The 24889-nt window shown below is 50.1% G+C and overlaps 1 protein-coding gene across 1 annotated transcript in view; it reads right to left on the bottom strand.

The window, feature by feature from the left end:
* Grik3 (glutamate ionotropic receptor kainate type subunit 3) overlaps positions 1–24889 on the bottom strand; it is a 216048-nt gene that overhangs the window by 60751 nt on the left and 130408 nt on the right. Inside the window, exons 2-5 of the mRNA XM_052177323.1 lie at positions 22696–22872; positions 13281–13538; positions 6412–6593; positions 4323–4376 (exon numbers count right to left, since the gene is read on the bottom strand). Of these exons, the coding sequence (XP_052033283.1) occupies positions 4323–4376; positions 6412–6593; positions 13281–13538; positions 22696–22872 (671 nt within the window). The remainder of the gene's footprint in view (positions 1–4322; positions 4377–6411; positions 6594–13280; positions 13539–22695; positions 22873–24889) is intronic.

Here is a 24889-nt window from a genome sequence, read left to right as displayed (position 1 = left end):
TAGCTTCCGGTTTCAGACACTTGGATCCCATCATAGTCAGGGGAACGGAGGGAAAGCTGTTGACTCTGGAGAGGTGGGAATATGTTGAAACAAGTGTTCAGACCATGGTGGACCGGGAAGGTGGAAGCTGGGAGCGTGGCAGGAAACAGGGCCTGTGCGTGACTCTGAAGGACTTAGTTACAGCAGCGGGCCCTATCTCCTAAGGTCCTAGAGACCCCCAAAATACTGCCACAAGCCACAGAACAAGTATACAAAGTATCCAAAACAAGTATCACGAGCGTCTAGATCTAAGTTCTAACGGGTGGCAGGACATGGGGTCACTCCCTCCATGTCTGTCTCCTGTCTGGGCTTCTCTATGACATTTCCTATGCCCAGAGGCACAGGGCACCCCCATCCCTGTGGTATGAGGACAGTGATATGGAGGAACTAGAGAAGAGGCTTCTTTGTCCAGCTCTTGTTTTCGTGTTTTTTTGTTCAAACTGCCCCGGGCCAAGACCCTAAGTGCTCAACACGGTGAACTGTGGGCAACTCTGCAGCTTGGCAAAAAGTTGCGTTTCCGATGCCAAATGTTGACACACTGAATTCACTGTCGACTGGGGACCTTTTAGAAACATTCAGCATAACATAATAGACTAATTCATTAGCACCCCATGGGTCTGAATGGGAAGAAGCCGGAGCTCGGGAAACATGGCCTCAAGGAACGACAGATGAAAATATCTTTCCCATGATGTAACTGTTATTGCCGGGAAGTGGCATTAATTGTGATTGCTTATCTATTAATTTATTATAATTCTCTCCCTCTTTTTTTTTTTTCACCTTCAGGCTCTTACCTACACATGACATGCACCAGGGGCTCAGCTGGGGCTGATTAGCACAGGGTTATCTGGGAATGGCTCAAAGCTGCCTGACATCGATAATGGCAGCTGGAGTAATTAAAATGTCTTCTGCGTGGGAGAAGCGACTTTGGAGAAATTTTTCGAGGGGAAAGGTTGATGATGTGCATTTCCTAAGATAAATGCCAAATACCATTGCCCTTCCCAATAGAGTCACCACTGGCCAATGGGCATGGAAAGGAAGAGTCACGAGGTTGAGCCCTGAGCCAACAGGGCTGGAAGGGAGACCCTGAGGCTGGCAACAGGCTGTGATCGGGGTAGAGGACCCAGACACATGGGGGCAGAGTCTGGGGATTGTGTGGAAGATGCCCGTCATACATTCCCCCCATAAGGCGGTCAGCTTGCTCTGTGGAGGCCACATATCCCTGGAAGGGCCTGGTCTCCTATGCTCAGAAAGGGCTGGGAGGAGGAACAGTGCCCTGGAGCAGGCATGGGGCAAGACTCAGAGTGAGAGCCTCAGCCTCTGTCACTGATCCGTTCTGAGATTCTGGGCAAGTCATGTGATGTCCCAGATGCCATTTTTCCATCATTTGGTGTGGCGCAGATAGCACACTCTCCCCTGGCGGCCTGGAAGGGGAAATCAGAGGATGCAGGCAAGGCCTTAAGTACGGGCGCTGCTGGGATTTGTGAAGTGCTGTTTACCCCATTAGTGTCAATCACCATGCTGGACCGTAATGGCCAGACATCATGAAGAGTCTACCTGCCAGAGGAGGCTAGGGACTCTGTGGTGACAGCTGTCGGCAGAGGGCTTGGCAGCTGGAAAGCTTGGGCTGGGGAAAGTCCCTGCTGCCTGCCTGTTGCTGAGTCATCTCTCTGAGCCTTGGTTTCCATTTTTTTCTGGGACATGGGAGAGTCACAGCTCCCTTGAGATTTGTTTTGAGGGATGGAGAACACACAGGAAGCAGAAGCAGGAAGTGCTTAATGAGTCGATTTGACTCTTACGTGGTTGTAAGTCCCAAGTGTTGCTTCACGCATCTCCCACTCTCCATGCTCTGGACACTCACCCTTATCAAGGGACATCACTACTGTCAATGTTCACAGATACAGGCTTGAGGCAGAAAAGGGGGGAACCTTGTCTAAGTAACAGAAGCATCTTGTTGGTGTGTAGGAGGTATGTATACGGTGTATATAGTATACACACACACACACATACACACACACACACACACACACACACACACACACACACACACACACACACACACGTCTGTGCAGAGACCAAAAGAAGGCGTTGAGTGTTCTGATCTACTGCTCTCCATCTTATTCCCTTGAGACAGGGTCTCTCACTGAACACGGAGCCAGGAAGCCCCAGCAATCTCCTGCCTCCAACCGCTGGGGCTGAAACTGTGTGTGCAGCCACACCCAGCTTTTTTACATGAGTTCTGCGGATTTGAACTCGGTTCTCACGCTTGAGCAGCAAGCGCTCTTAACCACTGAGCCATCTCCCCCTCCTTCCCCTGAAACGAAGCATCTTCATCCCAATCAGACACACTGGAGTTCATGATCTTAGCTGCCTGTCACCACTGATGATGAGAACTGATCTTGATGATTACAGCCTAGTTTGTATGGTGGCCATTCATCCACCCATCTCCCACTCAGGCATCATAGAGCACCTGCTGGGGGTCAGGCACTCCGTGGGCTCCACAGATAGCCCTGCTCACAGAAGGAAGTTTCAGACCTTGTGTGTGAGCTTTGTGTCGGGTCAGGCCCATCTCTGTCCATCCTCCCAGCTCAGAGCCAGAGAGCTCAGCATTTGTTGGTGACTGATGGGTCAGTGATTAGGGAAGCAAGGTCTAGGATGCATGGGGCACTGCATGGAGCTGGACAAGAGGCCTGGGGTGCTAGAATGTTTTTTCTGAGACTGTTGATCTTGACATCCGTGGACAATAGCATTGCTGCAGAAGGCACAAGGTAGAGGGGTACCATGATGCTGTCTTCTCTAGTCTTGGTCTGGAGCCCCGATAGGAATGGAGCTCCTTGTCCTAAGGCCCTGGTAACTGTCTAGGACAAAGAATGGCAGAAAGTGACTGAGGTGAGGTGGGAGTCCTTAGGGAGAAAGTGTCTGGTCTCAGCCCTCAGTCCCTGTTGCCCCAAGGTACTTCCATCAGGTGCCTAGGTCTGATTCGGAGCCAGCAAAATGGGCAAGGTGGCCCTGACAGCTCTGCATGGGCACAGTGTCGTGAACGGGGACTGTGTGACAATCAGGGAGTTATGGTGACTATACTGTGCTGGAGAGGAACCCTCGCTGGCAGCAGTGGCCTGCTGCTGTGGTATAAATCTGACAGTGGCTGAGTGCAAGCTAAGAATACAACATGGAGCTGGGAGCACATGGCTGGGTCTCCAGCTCCAGAGTGAGCCAACTCTAACACGTCACTGAAGAACTAACCTGTGCTTTGGCCTTTGCTTACTGTTTTCCTTCCTTCTGTGTGGAATACCCTTCCTCTTTCCCCTAACTATCCTATTAAGCCTTCCAGGCCTAGCTCACACACCTGCTTTTCTAGAAATCCCACCTCAAACATCCCATCTTCTGCCAGCCCCACGATTCCCAGTATCTCTTTGTGCTGTCAATTGAGGTCACAAGCCAGCTGTATCAAAGCCAGATATGAAGAGGAAGGTAGAATCACCAGCCAGGTTCAGATGCTGGGTGAAGAATGGTGACCCACCGGTGTTCTATACCAAACAAATCATCTAGAAGATGGTAGGGCTTCAGGGGTGGGGACTACAGGACCTCAAAGGGGGAATGGCAGGGAGGGAGGGTGTGGCTGGCTTCCAGGCTAGGCAGCTCCACGCTGGTGCCCTCTTTGTCACAGGATGCCATAATTCTGCTGATCTCAGACCACAACTAATTATTCTAATGGGTTTAAATGGCCTTAACTGTTCTCAGAGTTTGGATGGGACCCATCTGGAGCCAGCAGGTGGGCTGGTCCCAGTGACTGCAAGGGGCTGACGTTAGCGTGGATAGTGCAGGATCCTAGGCGGTCATTCTGGGTATGCTGAGGGGCCTTTGACAGACGTGGGTGGGAGGGCAGTCTGAGGGGTGGCAATGGCCGCTCTCCCCAGCTCCACACCAACCAAGCTCTGCTCTCTCCCCTGGGCCTGATCAGCTTACCAAGCCTCCCAAGGTCGAAGCCCATTTTTGCAGAGGAAGAAACTGAGGCATGGAGGGTTGGTGACTTACCCAGGGCCCCTTACACTAGTCCACAGAGAAGCTGTTCTCTCTGTCTCCGGGACCACGCCCAGAGCTTTTTCAAAGGAGGCCGGGAAGATTCGTTGTAGCCTCACCTGGAGCGACACCTAGAGTCTTAAGAAGGCTTGGCTCTCTTCCAACTATAGCACCTATCCACAGCAGGCTGGTCCAGACCCAGCTCAAGTAACCTTCCTGCAAGGAGGTCCCACCCTTCTTCCTTGCAGGACCCGGAGGTACATTACCAGAGTGGTGAAGATGAAGTGGTAGTATTCCGTCATCATGCCCATGGCCATGGCCTGTGGAGAAGCAGAGTGTCAGTCAGCAGCATGGAAGCCCCTGGGAGCCATCCATTCACTACGGGAGTTGGGGGCACAGGACAGGCTGTGGGCTGTGTGAGATTATCTGCTCAGAGTTAGGGTGACACTTCGGGTAGGACGTGGTCCGCCTGGCAGACAGCAACAGGTTCCTATCCCAATGTATAGAAAAAATCACCCAGGGGCGGGGAGTTTTCAGTGTGGAGTTTGGGGCCACTTTCTCCAAAAGTCCCCAGTTCTGCAGGCTAGTGGGGAGACTCCCCGCTGTCTGGATTTTCAGTCAGTATCTCTGGGCCTGTCATTACTCAGACAGACGCTTGGGCTGCCTTGAGAGCCTGGCTCTGTATGGTTGAACTGCCCGAGTTAGCCAGCTGGGATTGAGAGGGATGTCCCCAGCATGAGTGTCCCCCAGGAGCAATGAGACCTGCATGCTTCCCTGACCCCGTCAGGCCCCATGACATAGCACACAGTCCTCTGGGGTTCTTACGCAGCGGCATGAGGTCTCTGTGTGATGTATCTTGTGTGTTTTATTAGAAGCCTGTAATCTATAACACTAATGACCGTAATGCATTTTCTACAGAGTTCCTCCAGAAGCAGGGCCCACCAAGGGCTCTGGAGGAAAATGTCACAGGGTCAAATATACCTTGAACTGCTGCATGTTTTCTGTCACCCTCGTCATGATGGGAGGGCTGGAAGGAGGCCAGCAGCCAGGAAAGGCCTCGGCTTCTTCTAATCCACTTTTAGCTCAGTCCCGGTCCTCTTCTAACTCTAGATTTTTCCAGTCAGACAGACCTGGGGCTAATCTGAACTCCTAGCGGGATGACCTCGGGCCCGCTGTTCTCCCTTCAGCCCTGGTCTCTTCACTTGACAACTGTCTGTAATAATAAGGCCCTGCTTTCAGGGTCACCGAGGAGGGACAGACACCTGCTGAGTGACTCTTAGGTAAGGCAATGTTCTGACTGTCATTCTGTCACACATGACGGGGAGAGAGGGGGAACCCCAGGACAATGCAGGTTACATGACTTCTGCGTGGGGATCCTCCACAGGGACTGGAGGGTCTCTTCAGGTCCAGCGCCAGCTCTGTGCAAGAATCTCTGTTGCCCTGTCTTGCTGATGCCCCCAGAGCTGTCTGAGGTGAGATTATGAATGAAATCTGTTCAGAGGAAGTGGTGGCGGTGACTCCCTCATATAACATGGAAGAGGACAGGCAGGGCAATAGGAAAAATTTCCTCCTACCCCTTAGGCAGGATGTCATGTATTCTACTGGTCTTGAACTTGTACAACTAAAGATGACATTGAATTTCTGAGTCTTCTGCCTTTACCTTTGACTGCTGGGATTACAGGCATGTGCCACCATACATGGGTTATGTGGTGCAGGGGATTGAACCTAGGTCCTCCTGTATTTTAGGTAAGCATTCTACCAATTGAGCTGTTTCCCTGGGACACAGACACTCTATGCACCTCTCTTAACACCGCGCATCACTACATAGCCCAGGCTACCCTTGAACTCATGACCCTTTTGCTTTTGATGCCAGTGGACCATCCAGGATGAGGAACTACCCTCTTCTTCTGCCATCACTGCAAAGCTCAGCACATTGTTTAAAGAGCAGTCTCCCAGTCACCAAGAGTGGCAGCAAGTGCCGTGGCCACGGGGAATTAGTCACCGGGAGAGACAGCGAGGCACCTGGGGACTGCGCTGCTGAGAAGCCAAGGCCCTTCCTATACCCCGTGCACCCCATGATCACGCCTCTGCTTGGAACAGAAGACAGTGTTTATGCTGGGGAAGTCTGAATACTCAAGTATGGCATGGGGCAGATTATACATCTTTAACACAACTGGAGTAAAACGACCCTCCTACTGTCGTACAACGGAAGCACTTAGTCACAGTGGCCCTCAAGGGAGACAGCTAGGATGCTTCCTGAGGTCACGCTCTTTATCTGTCCTGGGGGAAAGGGAGGTAGAGCCACGGCAGGTCCCCACCGGAACCCCACAGCTTGGATAGTGCTCGTCCACCTACCTGCTTGAGGATCTGGGCTGCCATGGTGTGGCTGCAGTCAAAGATGATTCGGAACTCCCGGCCCCGCTTCATCTCCTTGAGCAAGGGGCGCGAGTCATCCGAGTCGATGGGGAGCTGGCGAATCTTCAGGCGAATGTTGTACCTTGATGGCGCCATGATGAGTTCCTGCAGGCGGATGAGACCTGAGAGGCCCGGGACACAGAAGACACACATGTACGTGCGTGCGTGCGTGGACCATCTCAGGCATCACCTCAGATGCCTCCCTGAAGCCTTCCTTGTTTGCTCTGCTCAGAAACAATTCTCTACCCTCAAACAACCCCCATATCCACACCAGCTTAGGGGCTCTCCCTTTAGCTGCCTGGCCTGGCCTCCATCCCCCCTCAATCTGCTGGGACTAGAGGCCCACAGCACCTGGCCCAGGGCCTGGACACTTAGGGAGTACTCAAACAACAGTTTTGTAATTGGATAGACTTACTGTTTTCCTCTCCCCACATCAGAAAAAAAAAATCTATCCTCCACCTTGGCATTTTGTAAAACCACTTAATCTGTGGACTTCCAGGGAAAACGGAATGCCACTTCCTGAGACAAATGGCTTGCTTAGGTCTAATTAAGTCCATTTCCTTCCCTATTTCAAGCTCCATTCTTGCTGACTCCTCTGTGGATTCTGGGAGGGAGGCTGCTTGCTGCTCTCCCCGCTGCTCCCCCCACCCCCCAGGGCCACGGAAGGAAGGCGCTCCTTCCCTGCCTCGTGCCCTCAGTTCAGGCTCAGTGGCTGCACGCTGTTCACACACCCGTGTCCCATCCCCCACTCTCGTACCCCATTTTCCTTGGGGTAAATAAATGGGAGATGTGCCCCCCCCCCAAACTCCAAGTTGATGCGACTCAGGAAGGATCCATCCCAGCTCTAGGAAACGAACACATGGCCCCAGCATGGCCAATCAACACATCCTCTGGTAAAAAGGACACAGTGGTTCTGTGATTATTTCGTGCCAGGTAAGAAAGCTGTACTTACTTTAGGCAAATAAAGAAGGTGTATGTCTGGGGTCACCACAGGTAACCAGAGACGAGACCCATCAGGGCAGATGTCAGAGAAGATGAGAAGGAGGAAGTGTGTCCTGGTGACATGCACGTGAACCTCTAGGCCAAACAGTCTTATAAATGAGACTGTCCGTCAGTGTTTTCGTAAAGGCTGCCCGTAAGAACCACAGACATGCCCACATACATATCGGTTTAAGCTGACAGGCACTGAATTTGTATTCAGCTGTTACAGTGTTTCCTATCTGGGCAGCCTCTCCCCACTCTAATATTCAACTCTAGAATGTTTCTACCGGAATCGCAGTTTCCAAAACAGTCCCCAGGACCCAGCCTGAGCCCTTCCAGTTCTCCCTTTCCTGAGGGTTTGCTTCTACCAGCATCCTGGGTCCGAAAACCAAACCTCTCGAAGAGCCCCCAAACTTCCATGGGTTCTGGATGCACAGGTGGAAGAACTCTGGTTTCAGCAGGCCTCTGAGCTAAACCATCCTAACGGAGGGGATCAGTGGGCTTCAGTCAAGGAGGGGCCATAAGCTACCCCTGTCTCACCCAGAAGCTCAACTTCTCCGGCAGTTCTGGGATCTTCCAACTGCTACTGCTGGCCTCTCAGATCTGTTACCTGAAGGCCCTTCATGCCCACCTCACTCCTGCCTGCTCCTTTTTCTGACCCTGTTCAGCATTACCAGGCCTGTGAGCTCTGGAGACCCAGATCACGAGCACAGGGACAGGTTCGATGCTGGGGTGGAAGTCACCAGGGCTGGCTTGTCAGCCAAGCACATCACCCCGTGTAATGCATAACGACCCACATTCTCTAGCAACAAATGTCAGACTTCCTCCCATCAGTGTAGTCCCTGAGGAGACTGTGGCTCCTCCTGGCCCACCTCCAGAGGACCGGGCTGTGTTTGCCCGAGACCGAGCTTTCTTCTGCCTGTCTCCTTAATCAATCCCTCCCAGAATATCCACACTGAATCACGGTGGTTGGAACGGCGCGTTTTTTCACTTACGAAGCACTTCTGTGCTCAGGCCCCATTTAACCATCTCCGTGCGGAGCCTGGGAGGGGCACAGAGCTCGGGCCTTCATGTGGCAGCATAGATAAGGAATCAGAGAGTCACGGAGGCTAAGGGGCCACCCCTAATTTTGAAACAGGCCACAAATTGGATTGGGTTTTGAGAAACAGGGTTTCGCCTTCTAAGCAGAGACCTTTTTCTCTACCCTAAGGCTCTTTCCCTCCCTAAGCCTTTTCCTTTCAGCCCTGGCAGGAGTCTGGGCACAGACTGGATTTGGAAGCCGGAAACACGGCGAGGCTCAAAGGTCACCTCCCCCACAGCCGCTCTCCTTGAGGCTACTACTGTGAAATAGATGAGCCAACCTCCTCAGCCCTCCCTGGATCCAAACCCTTTGCACGGAGCTGGGCAGTGCCCGCCCACCAGGCCCAACCCTGTCATTTGGTTTGGTCGGTGCAATATTAGCAGGCACGACGGAACCCCATACTGGCTGATTCTCTTGCTCCTTGGCCATGGTTAGGACAACAATGGCGGGGTGAGGCTGCTGGAGCACAGAAACACAAGGCAGAGAGCCAAGGCTGGCCTGGAGCTACCAGCAGGCCGGCAAGTAAGCTAGCTGAACCCGAGGAGCAGCCGGCCAGGCCCAGTAAGCCGCTGACCTTGTGGACTCAGGAGCTAAAGACATGATTGTTGTTTTAGGTTGAATTTGGGGGGAGGGTGTTGTTACCCAGCTTATTATAGAAAGGCCTAACAGATGCATCCCCGGCTGGCATGCCAAAAGAAGGCTGGACATGTGCCAGTCCTCGCGACTGCCCAGAGCCAGCCAGGGGCACTCTCACTCCCATCTGACAGGGCCTGGGCTCTGTGAGCTGAATGACTGTCTTCTAGAAGGTGCAAAGGCAGAGTTAGCCTGTTGATGAGGGGTATGAGTCACATTAAGACAAATTCCTTTGTCTTCTTCCCACTTGGGGTATTGGCCTCTGAAGTGATGTCTGGAGCTGCAGCAACACTATTGTGCCAAGGAGGAGGAGGAGGTCAAGAGTGTGTAATAATCTTTACCCAGTGCTCTGATTTTGTCAAGCTGCTAAATAAGCCTTAGAAATGCCCAGTCCACACCCTCTAGCCACAAACAAAACAAAACAAAACAAAAAAGTGGTGACTGCTTAAACAGATTTGAACTGGGTTGCCCCATCAGCTAAACCACGGACACAGCCCTGTCACACACATAGCCAGAGCTTGCTGAGCACACTGTGCTTCCCACCAGGTGGTGGTCTAGCCTGGTGAAATGTGTTGGTTAGAGGGCTTCTGCTTCGCACTACCTATTTTTGAACGCCGTGTTGTTCAGGGCAGCTCTGAATCCTAGAACCCATTGTTTTCTTGACCAAACCCCGTCTCTCATCGCCTCTGCTCTGAGTACTTTTTAAACTGAACTGAACTGAGACAAATTGAAAATCAAACTGAATTAAATGCTAATGAAACACTGTAAGAAAAAAAGTATATCAGGCCCTGGGAAGATGAGGAAAGGAAGGCATGATCACCCCACTTTTTCTTTTTGGAATGGTTAATCAAATCACAAGAGAGCGGGGTTACTGCGCGTGTATCTCGGTGGTAAAGTGCTGGCCTAGGGCGCCCAAGGCCCTAGGTTTGATTATTAGCATCTTGTTCAGAGAAAAAGTGGAGGGAATGATTCCGTCTGCTGGCAATTCCAGGCCATCGAAGCTGAAGATCAAGTGACAAGGATTTGTGGGTAGAGCCGGGGCTCAAAGGCAGGAAGCTCCGGGCTTAACCGGGCAGTGCCACTAACATGGTGACTGTCGTCTTAGCATATCTCTTTGCAAAGCTTTGCCCTCCCACCCCCAACCCCATCCTGGAGGCCCTGCACCCTGGGTAATGGCTCTCCCCACTCTACCATCCTGTCCACATCTGTTTCCTCTCTTCTGCTCCACATTTTCTTCCGAGCAATCCCTTGAAGTAAATGAAGCCTGCCCCCGTTGTTCTTCTGGGGACCATCCGTGCCCCCCAGCTTTAAAAGCTCTCTTTCCAGCCCTCCTCACACGCCGCCCTCTGGGGTGTCTGATGAAACTCCGCTTTCATTACTCCAAGGCTACGCTCGACAGCACTCAGCAGTGCTCCGTTACACACAACATAAAACCTGAAGCCTGAGGCCGATGTCAGACCTGCACAGCCAGGTGAATCCTGTCTGTTCTGCTTCCCCTGCTCACCCATCCTCCACATACAGACTGGCATCTCTAAAACACCGTCCCAGACCGCCCTAAGCTGCCCCACACTGCTCCAGGCTGCCCCACACCGCCCCAGGCCGCTGCCCCAGGCTGCCCCACCCCCTCTGCTCATGCCGCAGCATGCCCTACTCTGTCCTTCTGTCCATCTATCTTCAAGGTCCAGGGCACATCTCTCCCCTTCTCTAGTAAATCAGCACACGCTGGTGAAGGACACAAACCTCTCCCCCAAGCCGGGTATCTGGAGCTCTGACTTCTTGTCATTTGACTCTCAGCTCCGACGGCCAAGCGTTCCCAGTGCCCTCCAGCAGGGCATCTGCTCTCCAAAATATCATTAACTCCTCAAAGGAAAAATAAGGGTAGTGGTGTCTGCATATCTGCTCCCTTATACCATTTACTGCAAGACTTATCAAAGTTTAATTCAGATGATTTTCAGCTCACCCCAAAGTCAGTTCAACCAATGCTTTAAAATGTCCATATTGTATCAATCCCCTGTGCTAAGTCCTAGAGGCACAGAGAACCTACAATCTGGAAGCAGAACTGAGCTCACAGGCAAATGTTTGTATAGAGGTTCTCAACCTGTAGGCTGCTACCCCTGTAGGGGTCACCTTATCAGATATCCATCCTGTATATCCGATATTTACATTACAATTCATAACAGTAACAACATTATGGATTTGAAGTAGCAACGAAATCATTTTATGGTTGGGGTCACCACAACATGAGGAACTGTTATTAAAGGATCCCAGCAGAGAAGTTAGAGGGGGCTGGACACTGGAGCAGCACCCTGTGGTGACAGAGCCTCCAGCTGGAATCTCAGGGGAGGGGCCGGCTTGAGAACTGTTAGTAACACGTAAGTCTGTAGCTGTTTACGGGAGACTCTACGATGGATAAACAGTATCCTGATCTGTGGGTTTCCATCCTGCTACTCCTGGCTGCTATTAGGAGCTAATCAAGAACTTGGACCTGCAGGTAGCGGGTGCTGGAGGGCTTTTAGGGACTGGATGCTCTATCTCTCCATGATACACACACGGGAGAGCCAGGCCAGATGGGTTAAAATGACTCACCAAGGTCACTGTCTCTGAAGGGGCTGGGCTAAGAATTGTCTTGAGATTCAAGGCTTTCGTGGAAAGAAAGATCGGGAAGCCACCTCGGTGCTGGCTAACACAGTGAGTGGCCTTGGGCTCAGTCAGGCCTGCAGGATGGTGCAGGCTGTGACACTGGCTGCTGACAGTGGGCAGGGTCTGTTTCCTTGCTGAATCTGTTGTTGTGCTTCTGATTTGCACCTCATAGAGTCACTGAGAGATTTGTAAAATGAAATGCTGACACTGCTTGACTCCTGGCACCCACTGCCATCTCTCCCGTGCACGCACGCACGCACGCACGCACGCACACATCCATCGGGAATTCTGCCTGCTCTGACTTCAGAGAGTGAACCTCCTAAGGGAGGAGAGGGTGGGCTGAAGATGAAGGCGGCTCTGCTGGTGGCTCTCCTCTCCCATCCTCTCCTGACCCTCCCTGCGGTCACCTAGAATGCACGTTCAGCCAAGACAATGGCTGCGGATGTGTCACAGATCACGAGGTCCAAAGGAAAGACCTAGAATGCTGGCTGGATCCCTTAGTGGCTATCTGTTCTAGGCCCACTCCAAGGGCCCCAGGACTTGGGAAGCAGAGGGTAAAACAGGATACTAAAGAGGGGAAGGTGAAGGGGGGGAGGATAAAGGGGAGGGAGGGGAAGGACAGGGGGAAGGGAACAAGGTAAAGGGGAGGGAGGGGAAGGACAGGGGGAAAGGAACAAGGTAAAGGGGAGGGAGGGAGTCCAGCACTGGCTTTCCTTCCTTCTCAGTGGAGGATGAGACTCCAGCCTGGAGCCCATTTGTCCAGGCCTGCCTTAGCTGGGCCAGCAGTCATGTCAGGAGACAGGACGCGGGTTTATAAGCACGGTTACACATGAGCAGGAGTGTCAGAGGGAAGGTAAAGAAATGGGGAAGGGGAGAGGGGGAGGGTCCTGCCTGCAGGTGTTGGCAGGATCGGTAGCTAACCTTGCCCTGACTTCCATCCAGGTTCTATATGCGCTCTCCCCTCTCTATTCCATAGCTTCCCCATGAGGAGCTGAGGACACAGACTGGCAACCCGGCCAGCAGGCGGGAGACCTGGGATTTACACGCAGCACAGACACAGTCGGACCACACTGTGAGCAAACTGTGAATGAGAATACGGACATGCCTCCTGCAGGGGAGAGGGTAAGGGTGTAGGAGTGTGGGCGGGTGGGTGGCCATGGACGTGTGAGTCCAGGTCAATGCTAGGCATGCTCCAATCACAGGTCTCTGTACTCTGCTGCAGAAGATGATGTAGGCATGCTGGGGAGGGGAGAGTCAGGTGTGAGCCAGGCTGGGGCTGAATAAGGTGTGTGTGCTGCGGCTGCTGTGGGGGAAGGGCATGAGAGACCCTAGGGGGCAAGCGTCAGTGTAACTGGCTGCTGTGGAACCCTCTCCTCAGAGGCAGTCCTGCTAGGCAAGCTGACAAGCCTAATCTTGGGGCTCTGCTCCCTCAACCTCACCCTTCCCCCCAGCCTTGGCAGGTCTAGCCACCCACCTGTACTGTCATCATAGACCACGGTGGCTGACCGCCACTTGAGGGACTGGACCAAGTCGAGGATGGCGTGGCTGAGAGAAGCGTAGTCAGGGTAGAGGTTCACATAGAAGGTATCCTTGTTGTCCAGGGGGTGATGTTTCCAGCGCAGTTGGATGTGGGGTACCTCCAAGGCATTGCAGATGGACTGGACTGCATTGGTGCAGGAGCCCTGGGATGGCCCAAAGATGGCGACAACACCCAGCGCCAACTGGTCACAGGCTACAACAGAGGAAGGTGACACGGGGTCAGTGAAGTGCTATGTGCACTGGGTGCTATGTGCACTGGGAATGGGCAGCGATTTTGATATTCGCATAAACACATGGGGAAAAGAGCCAGAGGAACCTTGCAGGGGGGTGGGGGGGAGGGGGACAACTCATGAAGTCTCAGTTTCCTCATCTGAGCAATGGAGCTGTAATAGGCTCTCCTCCATCTGACACCAGGAAGTAAGAAGAGACAATTGTGTGCTCCAATTGTGGAGCACACCAGTCCAGGAGCCGCACTACTCCACCATGATGTCTTTGCAAGTGGCATCCCAGCTTCCAGACAAACAGGAAGCAAACAACTACTGACTGGGGACTCCAGCTTCTGCCTTCTGTCCTGGCCTGCTCCCTAAGATCTGATATGAACATCTCCCTTTTCTTTCAGTGTTATTATCTGAGAGGTTTAAGATGCCTCTTAAACCTCTGTTCCATTTTAATTTCCATTGCTGTGATAAAACATCCTAAAAGCAATGCAGGAGAGAAAGGGTTTATTTCAGCTCACAGTTCCAAGTTGCAGGTTTACCGAAGAGGGGAAATCATAGCAGTGGCTTCAAACAGCTACTCATCACACCGCATCCAGAGTCAAGAGCTGAGAGAAATGAGTACATTCATGTTCACCTGCGCTCAGTTCAATGTCTCTGCTCTGATACAGTTTAGGAGCCTCTGCCTAGGGAGTGGGGCCACCCAAAGTGGACTGTGTCTTCCCACATCTATTAACTTAATTAAAACAACAGATGTACCCAGAGGCCAAGCAGGTATAGATCCACCCTACCATGCCCACCTGAGTCAAGGCACCACTACCATTTTCCTGCATGAGATGCCAGCCACCCTCCCTGTCATCTCCTCAGCATTTTAGCAGGCAAAATGAACCTTTCTGTGTGGTCCTAGAAGACCTTCTGACTGCAACTTTTCTTCATGCCTGTTCCTATGACCAGAGCTACTACCTTACTCCATCTCCCACCGTTGTCTGTCTCCCTCACAGCCGTATAGTGCTGCTGCCTTCCAGGACAGTCCCCAAGCACGGTGAGAACACACATTCATTCCCTCAGCCGTCCATCTGGCTCTCTTCTTTTCCCCAGGTGTCTGCATCTGCAGGTCTAATTAGGGAAGCCATCACTGCCCAGCCTTTAATAGCAACTCAAATCCCCACACCACCTAAGCACTATACCCCACGGAGACTTTGCTTTAAATATCCACAAAACAAGGCCTCCAAGACTAAATACTGAAGCATTAGGAAGGCTGGCACATTGTTAAACAAAGTCTGTCTTTTCCTTCTACCGTGATGCATGCAGCGGTCCCCATCCCATCCTCCCTCTTTTACACACATGCATGCACAAGGATGTGTGCACACATGCACATAGCCACTCCCCCAATGTTGATAATTATTTTTAAAGGATAGACACCCTTGCTAGGATGTTCAGACTGAAGACTTGATGGAATGACTTGTATCATTTCCCTGCACTGCTCCAAAAAAAAAAAATTGTCCTCATAGGTCTCCACTTTGCTCTGACCTTGAAACAGGCCACCAAGGATGCAGCATATCTTTCATCTTTACAATATGTACCTTTTGTGATGCTCCTAACCTGGACCAAGAGCTGAGCATCATGTTTGACTGAGACGGGACAGCAGACACAAAGTATATGACGCAGAAGATAGGGTTGAGATACTGATGCTGAACCATAGCACCAATGGGATAGGAGCACTGTGGACCACAGTACCAGTAGATGAAGATGTTGCCATAGCAATGATGGAGATGATGGCAACGGAGGCAGGGATGGAGGTGACAGCATGGACAGAGATGACAAGAATTATGGTACTGCTGTCTGTGGTGGTGGAAGATGATAGCAATGTCCACACTGGACTCCATTCTCCCAACGGTGCAGGGTCTAGAGCTACGTGGGCTCCATTTCTCTCCAATGAGGTCCTTCAGATCCTCATTCCTGATCTCCACTTCTTCTTTCTCCTTGTCCCATCTCTACATCTGTTTTCTAGTCCCTCCATGTTTCGTCCACCCTCTGAGGATCTTCCAGGATGGAAGAACTCTGCCATCAACAAGGCCCAGGACAGGGGTTATTATGGCAGCAACAACAGCAGCTCTGCTTCCAGATGTTTCCAGGGCAGCAGCCAACCTTGCTCTGGCAGTCCTGTGCATACACTACAGTAATTACATTATTTGTGGCTTCAATTTTGAATCCATTTTCTGGTCACTTTACAGTAACTCGATGGTTCACAGTCATTGTAGGAGTCCCCAGTCTGAATACATCCCCCCTTCCATGGCAATTGTAGTTATAGCTGAAATTATCCCAATCAATTTGTGTCTTAAAAGGAATTGAGCCACCCAGAGAATAAGTACAGGCAGAGGAGTCTGGGGAGTGCTGGGTCGATTCCAGCCTGCTCTGGCCAGGCTTGGAAGGAAACACAGAGCTTTCTGGGCTGCTGGCTCCGAGCCTGCTTGGCAGATACTCTTCTTTTAATTTTTCACAAAACATTTCAAAATAAAGGCAATAGTGAAAGTTCCTTTTAATGGAGGAAAGGCCTCCTGGGCCTCAAGCAGGAGGAAGGACTAATTCACCCAGAGCTGGTAGGTAGGAGGTGCCAAGTTTTGAGTTGCTGTGTCCGCTTGCCCCACGTGACTTAAGGTGGCTGGATCCAGCTCAGGGTGTGGGAGGGAACAGTGGCGGTAACTTCCATCTAGAAACAATTAATTATCACTAGATTCCTCAGAATTAGGCCCAAGTGCATCTTCTTGGAAGGGTCCAGATAAAGATCCTAAGGAATGCAGCCTGAAAAATCAAAGACCAAAACAAATCCAGGCCAGAGGAGAGGGCAGCTCCTGGGAAGAGAAGAGATGCTGTGTTCAGGGGGACCTGGCCTAGCTGAGGAGCTGCCTGGGGGACCAGACAGAGTTGCTGTGGACCGGGAGGCTACCTGATAGGTTTGAAAAACTGAGAGTGCCACAGACTAAAGCACCCCCTGCCTACATCTGTGTGTGTGTGTGTGTGTGTGCGTGTGTGTGCGTGTGTGTGTGTGTGTGTGTGTGTGTGTATGATGGAACCCAGGGCACGTGTGTGTGCATGTATGTGTGTGTGTGTATGTGTGTATGATGGAACCCAGGGTGTGTGTGTGTGTGTGTGTGTGTGTGATGGAACCCACAGTACATGCCAGACAAGCTCTCTACCATGGGGCTCCACTCCTACATGAATCTGTTCCTTTATGGCTGATTAAAATTCCATTGTTTAATTATGTGCCAATCTGTCCGCCTCATGTAGATGGTCCCTTTGTCCATCTTTAGCTTTTTGTTTTTAGCAGAAAAAATGGGTAAATAGATACATCCATCTGGCATGAGGCTTGGCAGATGTATAGGCACATCCAAACATTGCTGTGGTGATACTGAGGCCACCCTACCAACCTCGTGCACAAGAAACAAATCTCAACAGTCACATCTCACCATACACAGAAAATCCCTTAAGACAGACCAGAGAGCCAATCACGAAAGACACGACCACAGAACCTCCTGGAAGAAAACAGGAGAGCTGTCTTTAGGATAGACAGAGACCTCTCAACCAGAACACACAAAGAGACTTATTAATAAATCGGACTTCCTACAATTAATGCTTCTCATGAGATATAACTGCTAACAGAGTATGAAAGACAGTCCCACATGTAATTAATATAATGCGTATATAAATGTATATATTCACACTGCCTCAAAATGACTCTTATCAGAATATGTAAAGAACTCCTTTAAATCAACAAGGAAACGACAAACAACTCAATTTTGAAAAGGTCACTGGAAGGTTCTAAAAAAAGAAAAAAGGAATATCTAAATGACTTATTCGACATTCAGATTAGCAGAGTGGAGCATGTTAGGTCTTACGGACAATGGGACACGAAAGCAGTAAACCTACTGCCAAGAACCCCACCTGCTCTGGCTGAATCAGTCCCTTCCTCCTGCGCTGAGGCCCACCAGAAGGTCCCCATTAGAAGGTCCTTCCACTGACTAATCATCAGCTAAATATAAAAGAAAGTCACAATAACACAACCACTTCACAAATCAGCCGAGTGGTCGAAATCTTAAAGAGTCTAACTGACCTCCGTGTACACCCACACAGAGTTAGAACACCTGCCGGCCTTGAGCACTGCTGTGGGAATGCAAGTCTGTGCAGCCACCTATGAAACTGTCTGGCTACACACAGTGACCCCATTCTTCAACTCCTAAAAACAAACTCAACAAACCTGGGTACCCGTGCCCTGGGAGACAATCACAGGGCTGTTCACAGAAACGCTGCATTCGTAACTCCCTAGTGGGAGCAAGCCAAGGGCTCGTGGAGAGTGAGGTGAGGTTTCCAAAGGTTCCTCTGGTGGAGTGCAGCCCTGAGCACAGGGCTGGGGAGTGCTGCCAGAGCCAAGCACACAGACGACTGCCAGGCACAGGGTGCTGTGAGACACAGTGAGAGATGTTCAAAATGTCGATGCTGAGTGATTCTGACCCCGTGACCTCTGAGGCCGGGCCAAGTCAGTGCACGGCAGTGGCAGCCACACATTGGTAGCACAGCCATACGGGCTCCCAGAGGCCTAGATGGGCTCTCCTAGTCTTTGGCTTAATCTGGGTGCCAGGGACACTGTCTTGATCTGGCTTAGACAGGTTTGTTTCTTCTGAGTACTCCCTGGCCAAGCCAAGGTTGTACTCTCCTCTGCTGCATCATTTCCTGAAGTTCCCAGGCCTGGGCCCAGATTTCCAACCACGGTAAAGATGAATGGAAGTCTACAGTAGCAGGGACTGGCCACCTCAGCCTTTCTCAGCCTGTGATTCCTAAGTCCTGTCACCCACACAGCACATGCTCATCCAAGATGACTGAGTACATAGACTGGCTATGGTGCAAATGCCCCTTGCTCTCCACGTTGCCCTGCCCTTGCTGTTTCCAACCATCCTTCAGAGCACAGCTTAGACACCTCTTACTCCAGGAAGCCCTCTGGCTAGTGCTTCCTGCTATTGTAGCTCTTGGTCCTTAGCGAGACTTCCTGACGTCTTGGCTGTGACCTGCAGAGGGTGAAGGAAGGTTGTCTCCCACTGAGATTATCAGGAGGAATCTAAAGTGAGTTTAGCATACCAGGAATTAGTTCATACTTTTTCTCTCATTTGTATATTAGATCAAACCATTAGTAATGGCTTTGGGCACCCTGGGTGTAGGTGCACAAGAGGTGTGCTGGTTAGTTTTGTCAACTTAACCTAAACTAGGGACACCTGGGAGGAGGGAATGGCAAGTGTGGAACTGCCCCCATCAGATAGGCCTGTTGTGGTTGACGATGTAAGATGACAACTGCCCCCATCAGACAGGCCTGTTGTCTTGATTGATGATGTAAGATGACAACTGCCCCCATCAGACAGGACTGTTGTGGTTGACGACGTAAGAGGGGCCAGCCCACTGTGGGTGTGTCACTCCTGGCAGGTGTCCTCTGTTATACAAGAAAGCAGGCTGCGCACAGGCAAGGCAGTAAGCCTGGTCTCTGCTCCAGCTCCTGCCTCTGATCTCTGCCTTGGCTTTCCTCCGAATTGGATTTGGTCAATGTTTTATCATAGCAACATAAAGCAAACTGGGGCACTAGGTTATTTAGTAGAGTGACAAAACATTAACAGAGCCTGTGGTCTAGTGGAAGAGACAGAAACACACCCATCTTCACACACACACCTTCACACAATCGCAAAGTGTCACTAGCCGGACAGCACAGCCTCTGGACTGCTCGAACCGGTGAGGGCCTCTGAGGTGACTCTGGCCTTTGCTGAGTCCTAAAGTTTCTGTGAATAGAGCTGATCCTATGTAGTCATTTGCATGCGGCAAGAAGATGGATCCTTTGCTTTATGCTGGGAACAAACAAAAAGACCAGTACTGAGAGGCGGGGCTCCTGACCAGGCTAGCTAGGGTAGAGTAAGGCTCATGAGTGTCAAATGTAAGAGCTCAGCGCCTTGGAGCCGCAGACCATAGGCACACGGTGTGTGTGTGTGTGTGTGTGTGTGTGTGTGTAAGTGCATGCATGTATGTGTGTATGTGTGGGTGGGTAGGTGTACATGTGTGTGTGCGAGTGTGTGTGTGTGTGTGTATGTGTGTACTCGTGCATGTATGTGTCTGCATGTGTGTATGCATGCACGCATGTGTGCGCGTGTCTGTGTGTGTAGTGTGCGCGTGTGCTTGCATGCTGGTGTGAAGAGGACAACAGGGAAGGCCCTTGTGGGAGCCAGACCCTGTCCTGATGGCCTAGTGAGGGGAAAAGAGGAGTCAAATGTACCCAGAGCAGAATCCCACTTGTGTGTGTGTGTGTGTGTGTGTGTGTGTGTGTATGTGTGTGTGTCAGACACAATCCTAGGCATTTAACAAAGGCACTATTTTACATCACAGGGAACTGAGGCATTTTGTCCAACCCAGCTGAGGTGGGAGTTGCTGGGAAGCCAGCTTGGGCAGTCTGGCTCTACAGCCACACTCTGCAGACTTTCTGCGCTCAAAAGCTAACCATAGCGGGGCTTCAGAAAACAGAGCCATGAACAGGTAACATCCTGGCCTCTCTGCCCCTGGCAGCCCAGGAGATTAAATGGCTTAGAAATCAGAAACTCTTTAGAGAGATGGTTGAGTCTCAGTCAGCAGGACAGACATGGATGATGCCAATCCCTAAACTCAGTTTACAGGGGTCCTAGACAACGTTTCTTAGGTTCTCATGGTTCATTAATTCATTCAACAATCACTTCACTAAGCAGTTACTATAGTCCCTGACCCTTCAGGTACCCCAGGAATAGATCAAATATCCAAAGAGAATGTCCCCTTCAATAACGTGAGGGAGAAGAGAAAGTGCATTAAAATACAACGATTTAACTAAAAATTGTGATATGAGCTTTGATGGGCTATGATATCATATTTCGGAAAAGATGACCTAGTCATTTTGGAAATGAGATTCCTTAGACTTGAGATCTTTAAATGGTTACATGGAAATCTAAGGTTCTATGGAAGCTATTTCCAGTTATCTAAGCCTTTAAGTTGAATTTGAATTAAATATATATGTAAAAATATAGTTCAGATATGCAGTCTCCCTCAGGATCTGCAGGGAATTGGTTCCAGGACCCCTGCAGATAGCAGACTGGCAGATGCCGGGTCCCTGGCGCAGAGTTGCTTGGTATTTGCATAGATCTTCCACACACTGTGCCTTATGCTCTATAGTCCCAAGACACCTCATCCCACAATGCAATGCAAATGCTATGTAAATAGGCGCTGTGCTTATTGTTTAGGGAAAATGACACAGAAAAGTCTATATATGTTTAGTACAGAAGCAACTGGGGTTTTTTTTGTTTTTTGTTTTTTTTTTTTCCTTTTCTCTTCTCTTCCCCTGAGTATTTTTGGTCCCTGGTTGTAGAGTCCATGAGCCTAGACGGCTCACTGTGTGTATGAGCACACAAATAGGTGTGTGTACAGGATCTGTCTTTTAAAAGACACTAAAATGGGGCTAGAGAGATGGCTCAGCAATTAAAGTTGTTCCAGCAGAGGAGCCAGGCTCAGTTCCCAGCACTCACAGAATCAAACTCCCTTTCCAGGGGGATCTGACACCCTCTTCTGGATTCTGCAGGCACTGCATGCATGTGGTGCTCAAGCCTACATGCAGGTAAACACTCATACACACACACACACACACAAATAAATAAATAATTTAAAAAAGATAGTAACAGCCAGGTGGTGGTGGCGCACACCTGTAATCCCAGCACCTGGGAGGCAGAGGCAGACGGATTTCTGAGTTCGAGGCCAGCCTGGTCTAAGGAGTGGGTTCCAGGACAGCCAGGGCTACACAGAGAAACCCTGTCTCGAAAAACCAAATCCAAAAAAAAAAAAAAAAAAAAAAAAAGATAGTAACAAGCCAAGCAGTGGTAGTGCACCCCTTTAATCCCAGCACTTAGAAGGCAAAGACAGGCAGATCTGTGAGTTTGAGGCCAGCCTGGTCTACATGGTGAGTTCTAGGATAGCCAGGGCTACAGACAATCCCTATCTTGAAAAAACAAAAAGACAAAAAACAAAACAGAACAGAACAACAACAAAAATAGTAACAAAAAAACCCATTGTGCATTTGGGTGTGCTGTGTAGCACACTGGAAACTGGCTGTTCACCCAGGTACTGAGAAGCCAGTCACTGTTTTGTGTGTTTGAAGACCCATGGGCAATGGAATTACCCTCTTTTAAATGTGTGTGCTAATTAGCAAAGATGTGGGGAATCTCTGTGTTTAGTCTAATATATATTTTAAGGATTCAGGTGAGGGACAACTCTGACACACCATGGCTTGCCTTTGTGAGTCAGGACTTTCTAGTGGCTCTGTAGACAACAGCAAGCACACACTTATGTGTCAGACTTCCAGGCTCATCTGTAGGCTCTGGGGTCAGCCTGCTGTAGGCGCTAAGCGGCACGCTGTGCTCATAAAGTCTTTTTACGGCAGGCAGATGGCGTGCTCTTGGGCTAATACTGTCTCTACTTTATATGTGTGCTACCTACTGCTCCTTGAGTTGGATGTCAATGAAAGTTCCACAGCAAGGTGACTGTGGTTCATAATAATGTGTCGCATGGTGTGAAATGGCTGAACGTGTTTTCAGTGTTCTTACCCAAAGGAAAGGATAAATGCTAGAGATAAATGCTAGATGTGGTGGATGGGTGAGGTCCTCCAATTACAGCAATCCACAAGGCACGCATGTATCTAAACGGCACATCCTAAACCATACATAGTTTTAAAATCTGTCCATTGATAAAGCTAATGGAAGAGAAATATCAAGTTTGAAAATGTTCACTTTGGTTCAAAGGTCCTGGAGAGCTTGGTTGTCCTCCTCTCAGGCAATTGCAACCCCCTCTCCCTCCCCTCATAGTCTCCTGGTGTCTCCCTGTGTAGCTCAGGCTGACCTTGTATTTGCTATATAGTCCAGGGTGCCCTGGAGCTCAGGATCTTCCCTCTGCTGCCTGATTGCTGTGTCATTACAAGCTACAGCACCTGCCTGGCTAGCCTGGGACTTCCTTACAGACCCCACCCCTACTCCTGGGGGATTGGTACACGTGGGAAAGGCTCCCCCACACCTGCACAGTGAAGATCTGCTCACTCACCCTTCTTGGTGGCCTCAAAACTGTCATGGAAGTGAATCCTCTGAATGTCGTAAGTCAGGGTCGTGTTGGGCAGCAGAGTCCTGTTCCTGTTGATGATGTTGGCAGAAAATCGAAAGGCGTGCTCCTCAGCGTTCATGACCTGGGCGTTGGGACCGTCCGCATACTCAAAGATTCCTCCTGTGAGAGACACAGAGCTGTGTGTGGGAGGAGGGACGGGGAGAGAGCACTGATGCTCCGCTCAGGTTTTACAGACAAGGTCCTCTCACCCCGGTGTTCAATAAGATCCTAGGCAATTTCCATGTGCAAAAAGTATACATTTTACCCAACTAGCAAATTCCTGCTAACAAAATCTGACAGGCCCAAATAAGATTACCAACTTAATACTGTTATGAAAATGCTTAATAGAGCTTTGGCAAGTAGAACCTACCAGAATATTACAAGGCTAACATACCATGACCACAGAGTTTTATTTCAGGAATGCAAGACCAGCTCAATATAAAGGAATCCATGAATCCCATTCCACCACATCAATAGTTCAAAGGAGATGAAAATACGATTCACTTGCAAAATTCAGGAAGATGTCTGATGAAAGTCAGTGTCTACTGCTAAAAAAAAAATGTCTAATAAGACGTTGGCAGGAAAGACACTCCCTTCAAGCAACTTTAGCTCATATCAGCCTTGATATCACACTAAATAATACCTTAGGAAACTTTAAAGGCCTTTTTGTCAAAGGAAAAAAATTTTTAAAATGTGTTAGTGAAGACTCACACTGCCAAGCCACTAAGCAGGAAAAAACCGAGATTGAAAGTGAACCGAGGAGAGGCATGGCTCTGGCAAAGGTGCAGGTTACTATTTGCACATGATATAAATGTTAATGTATTGTGAACATATTCACGCCCCGCCGCTATCTCTCAGCCCCCCCCCCCCGCCCCCGCACTTGCCCTGATTCCATGATTGTTTTCTTTTTGCATGCTATCTATGGGTCTTGAGCAGGTGGTCTCGAGTGCTGAATGTTCGTGATGGCCCCCGCCACAGTCATCAGTCAGCACATCACAGCTCTCCTCCCTATCCTCCCTAACCTCGGGCTCCTATTGTCTTCCTGCCTCCTCTTCAGCATCTCTCCCTGGGCCTCAAAAGGAGCTGCCTTCTAAGGGTCCAAAACTCAACAGACATTTATTCTCAGCACTTTGGCCGACTGTGAATCACTGCTTTGACTACTGCACGGAGTCCATGGAGGCTTTTCGGACCCAGGTTGTAATTTGTGGGTATAAGCAGGAAAAATTTAGAAGGCGGCTTAACTGCATGAGCATTTATCAAAGCATCAGCAGCAGATTTCACCTGTAAGGCCTGTGAGAGCCCCAGCTGTAGTTTTTGAGCAGGGTTTATAGCCGCATATATCCCTCCCATGGAGCAGGTCTCAGATCTGATCAGGAATTGGTGGGTCGCCCCCAAGCATCACTGCTACTATCACACCAGTGGAAGCAATGGGCAAGCAATAAATAAATACATACATATATAAATAAATAGTCCCCAACCACAAAGACAGGCAAGAGCTGTTACAGGGAGTTAAATGGCTAGTCAGCACTTTTTTGTTCCGTTTTGCTTCTAGACAGGGTTTCTCTATATCTCTGCCTGTCCCAGAACTGGCTCTGTAGACCAGGCTAGCGCTAAACTCACAGAGATCCACCTGCCTCTGCCTCTGCCTCTGCCTCTGCCTCCTAAGTGCTGGGATTAAAGGTGTGAGCCACCACCACCTGGCTAGTTAGTGCCTCTTTAATATCAGTGAGAACTCACAGGGAAACTTAACAGCAAAAGGGTGGCTGACATCAGCACAAATATCAGACAGATAATAATGCAACGACAAATATGCAACTCCAATAGTTTACAAATGAGGACAACAAAGAAAATACCTTCAGTAGGAGAGATAATCAAACCGGAAGTGGTGGCACATGCCTTGGATCCCAGCACTCAGAAGGCTGAAGCAGGAGGACTGCTGTGAGTTTCAGACATGCCATTAATACATAAGAAGACCCTCGTGGGAGTCAGTGAAACAAACCAAGAGAAAGAGACAGAGAGACAGACACACGTAGCCCCAACGCTGCTGTTCCTTGGAAAGTAAAGTTTTGGGTCTCAGTCTTCTCCAAAGTAATTTTTCAGTTTACTTCAACTTGAGTCATGACTTCTCTTGTACTTG

This window comes from Apodemus sylvaticus, chromosome 3, assembly GCF_947179515.1.
Source record: "Apodemus sylvaticus chromosome 3, mApoSyl1.1, whole genome shotgun sequence".
NCBI classification, from domain to species: Eukaryota; Metazoa; Chordata; class Mammalia; order Rodentia; family Muridae; genus Apodemus; species Apodemus sylvaticus.
Note: the sequence above shows the minus strand (reverse complement) of the source record. Positions and strands in the feature narration are given on the sequence as shown.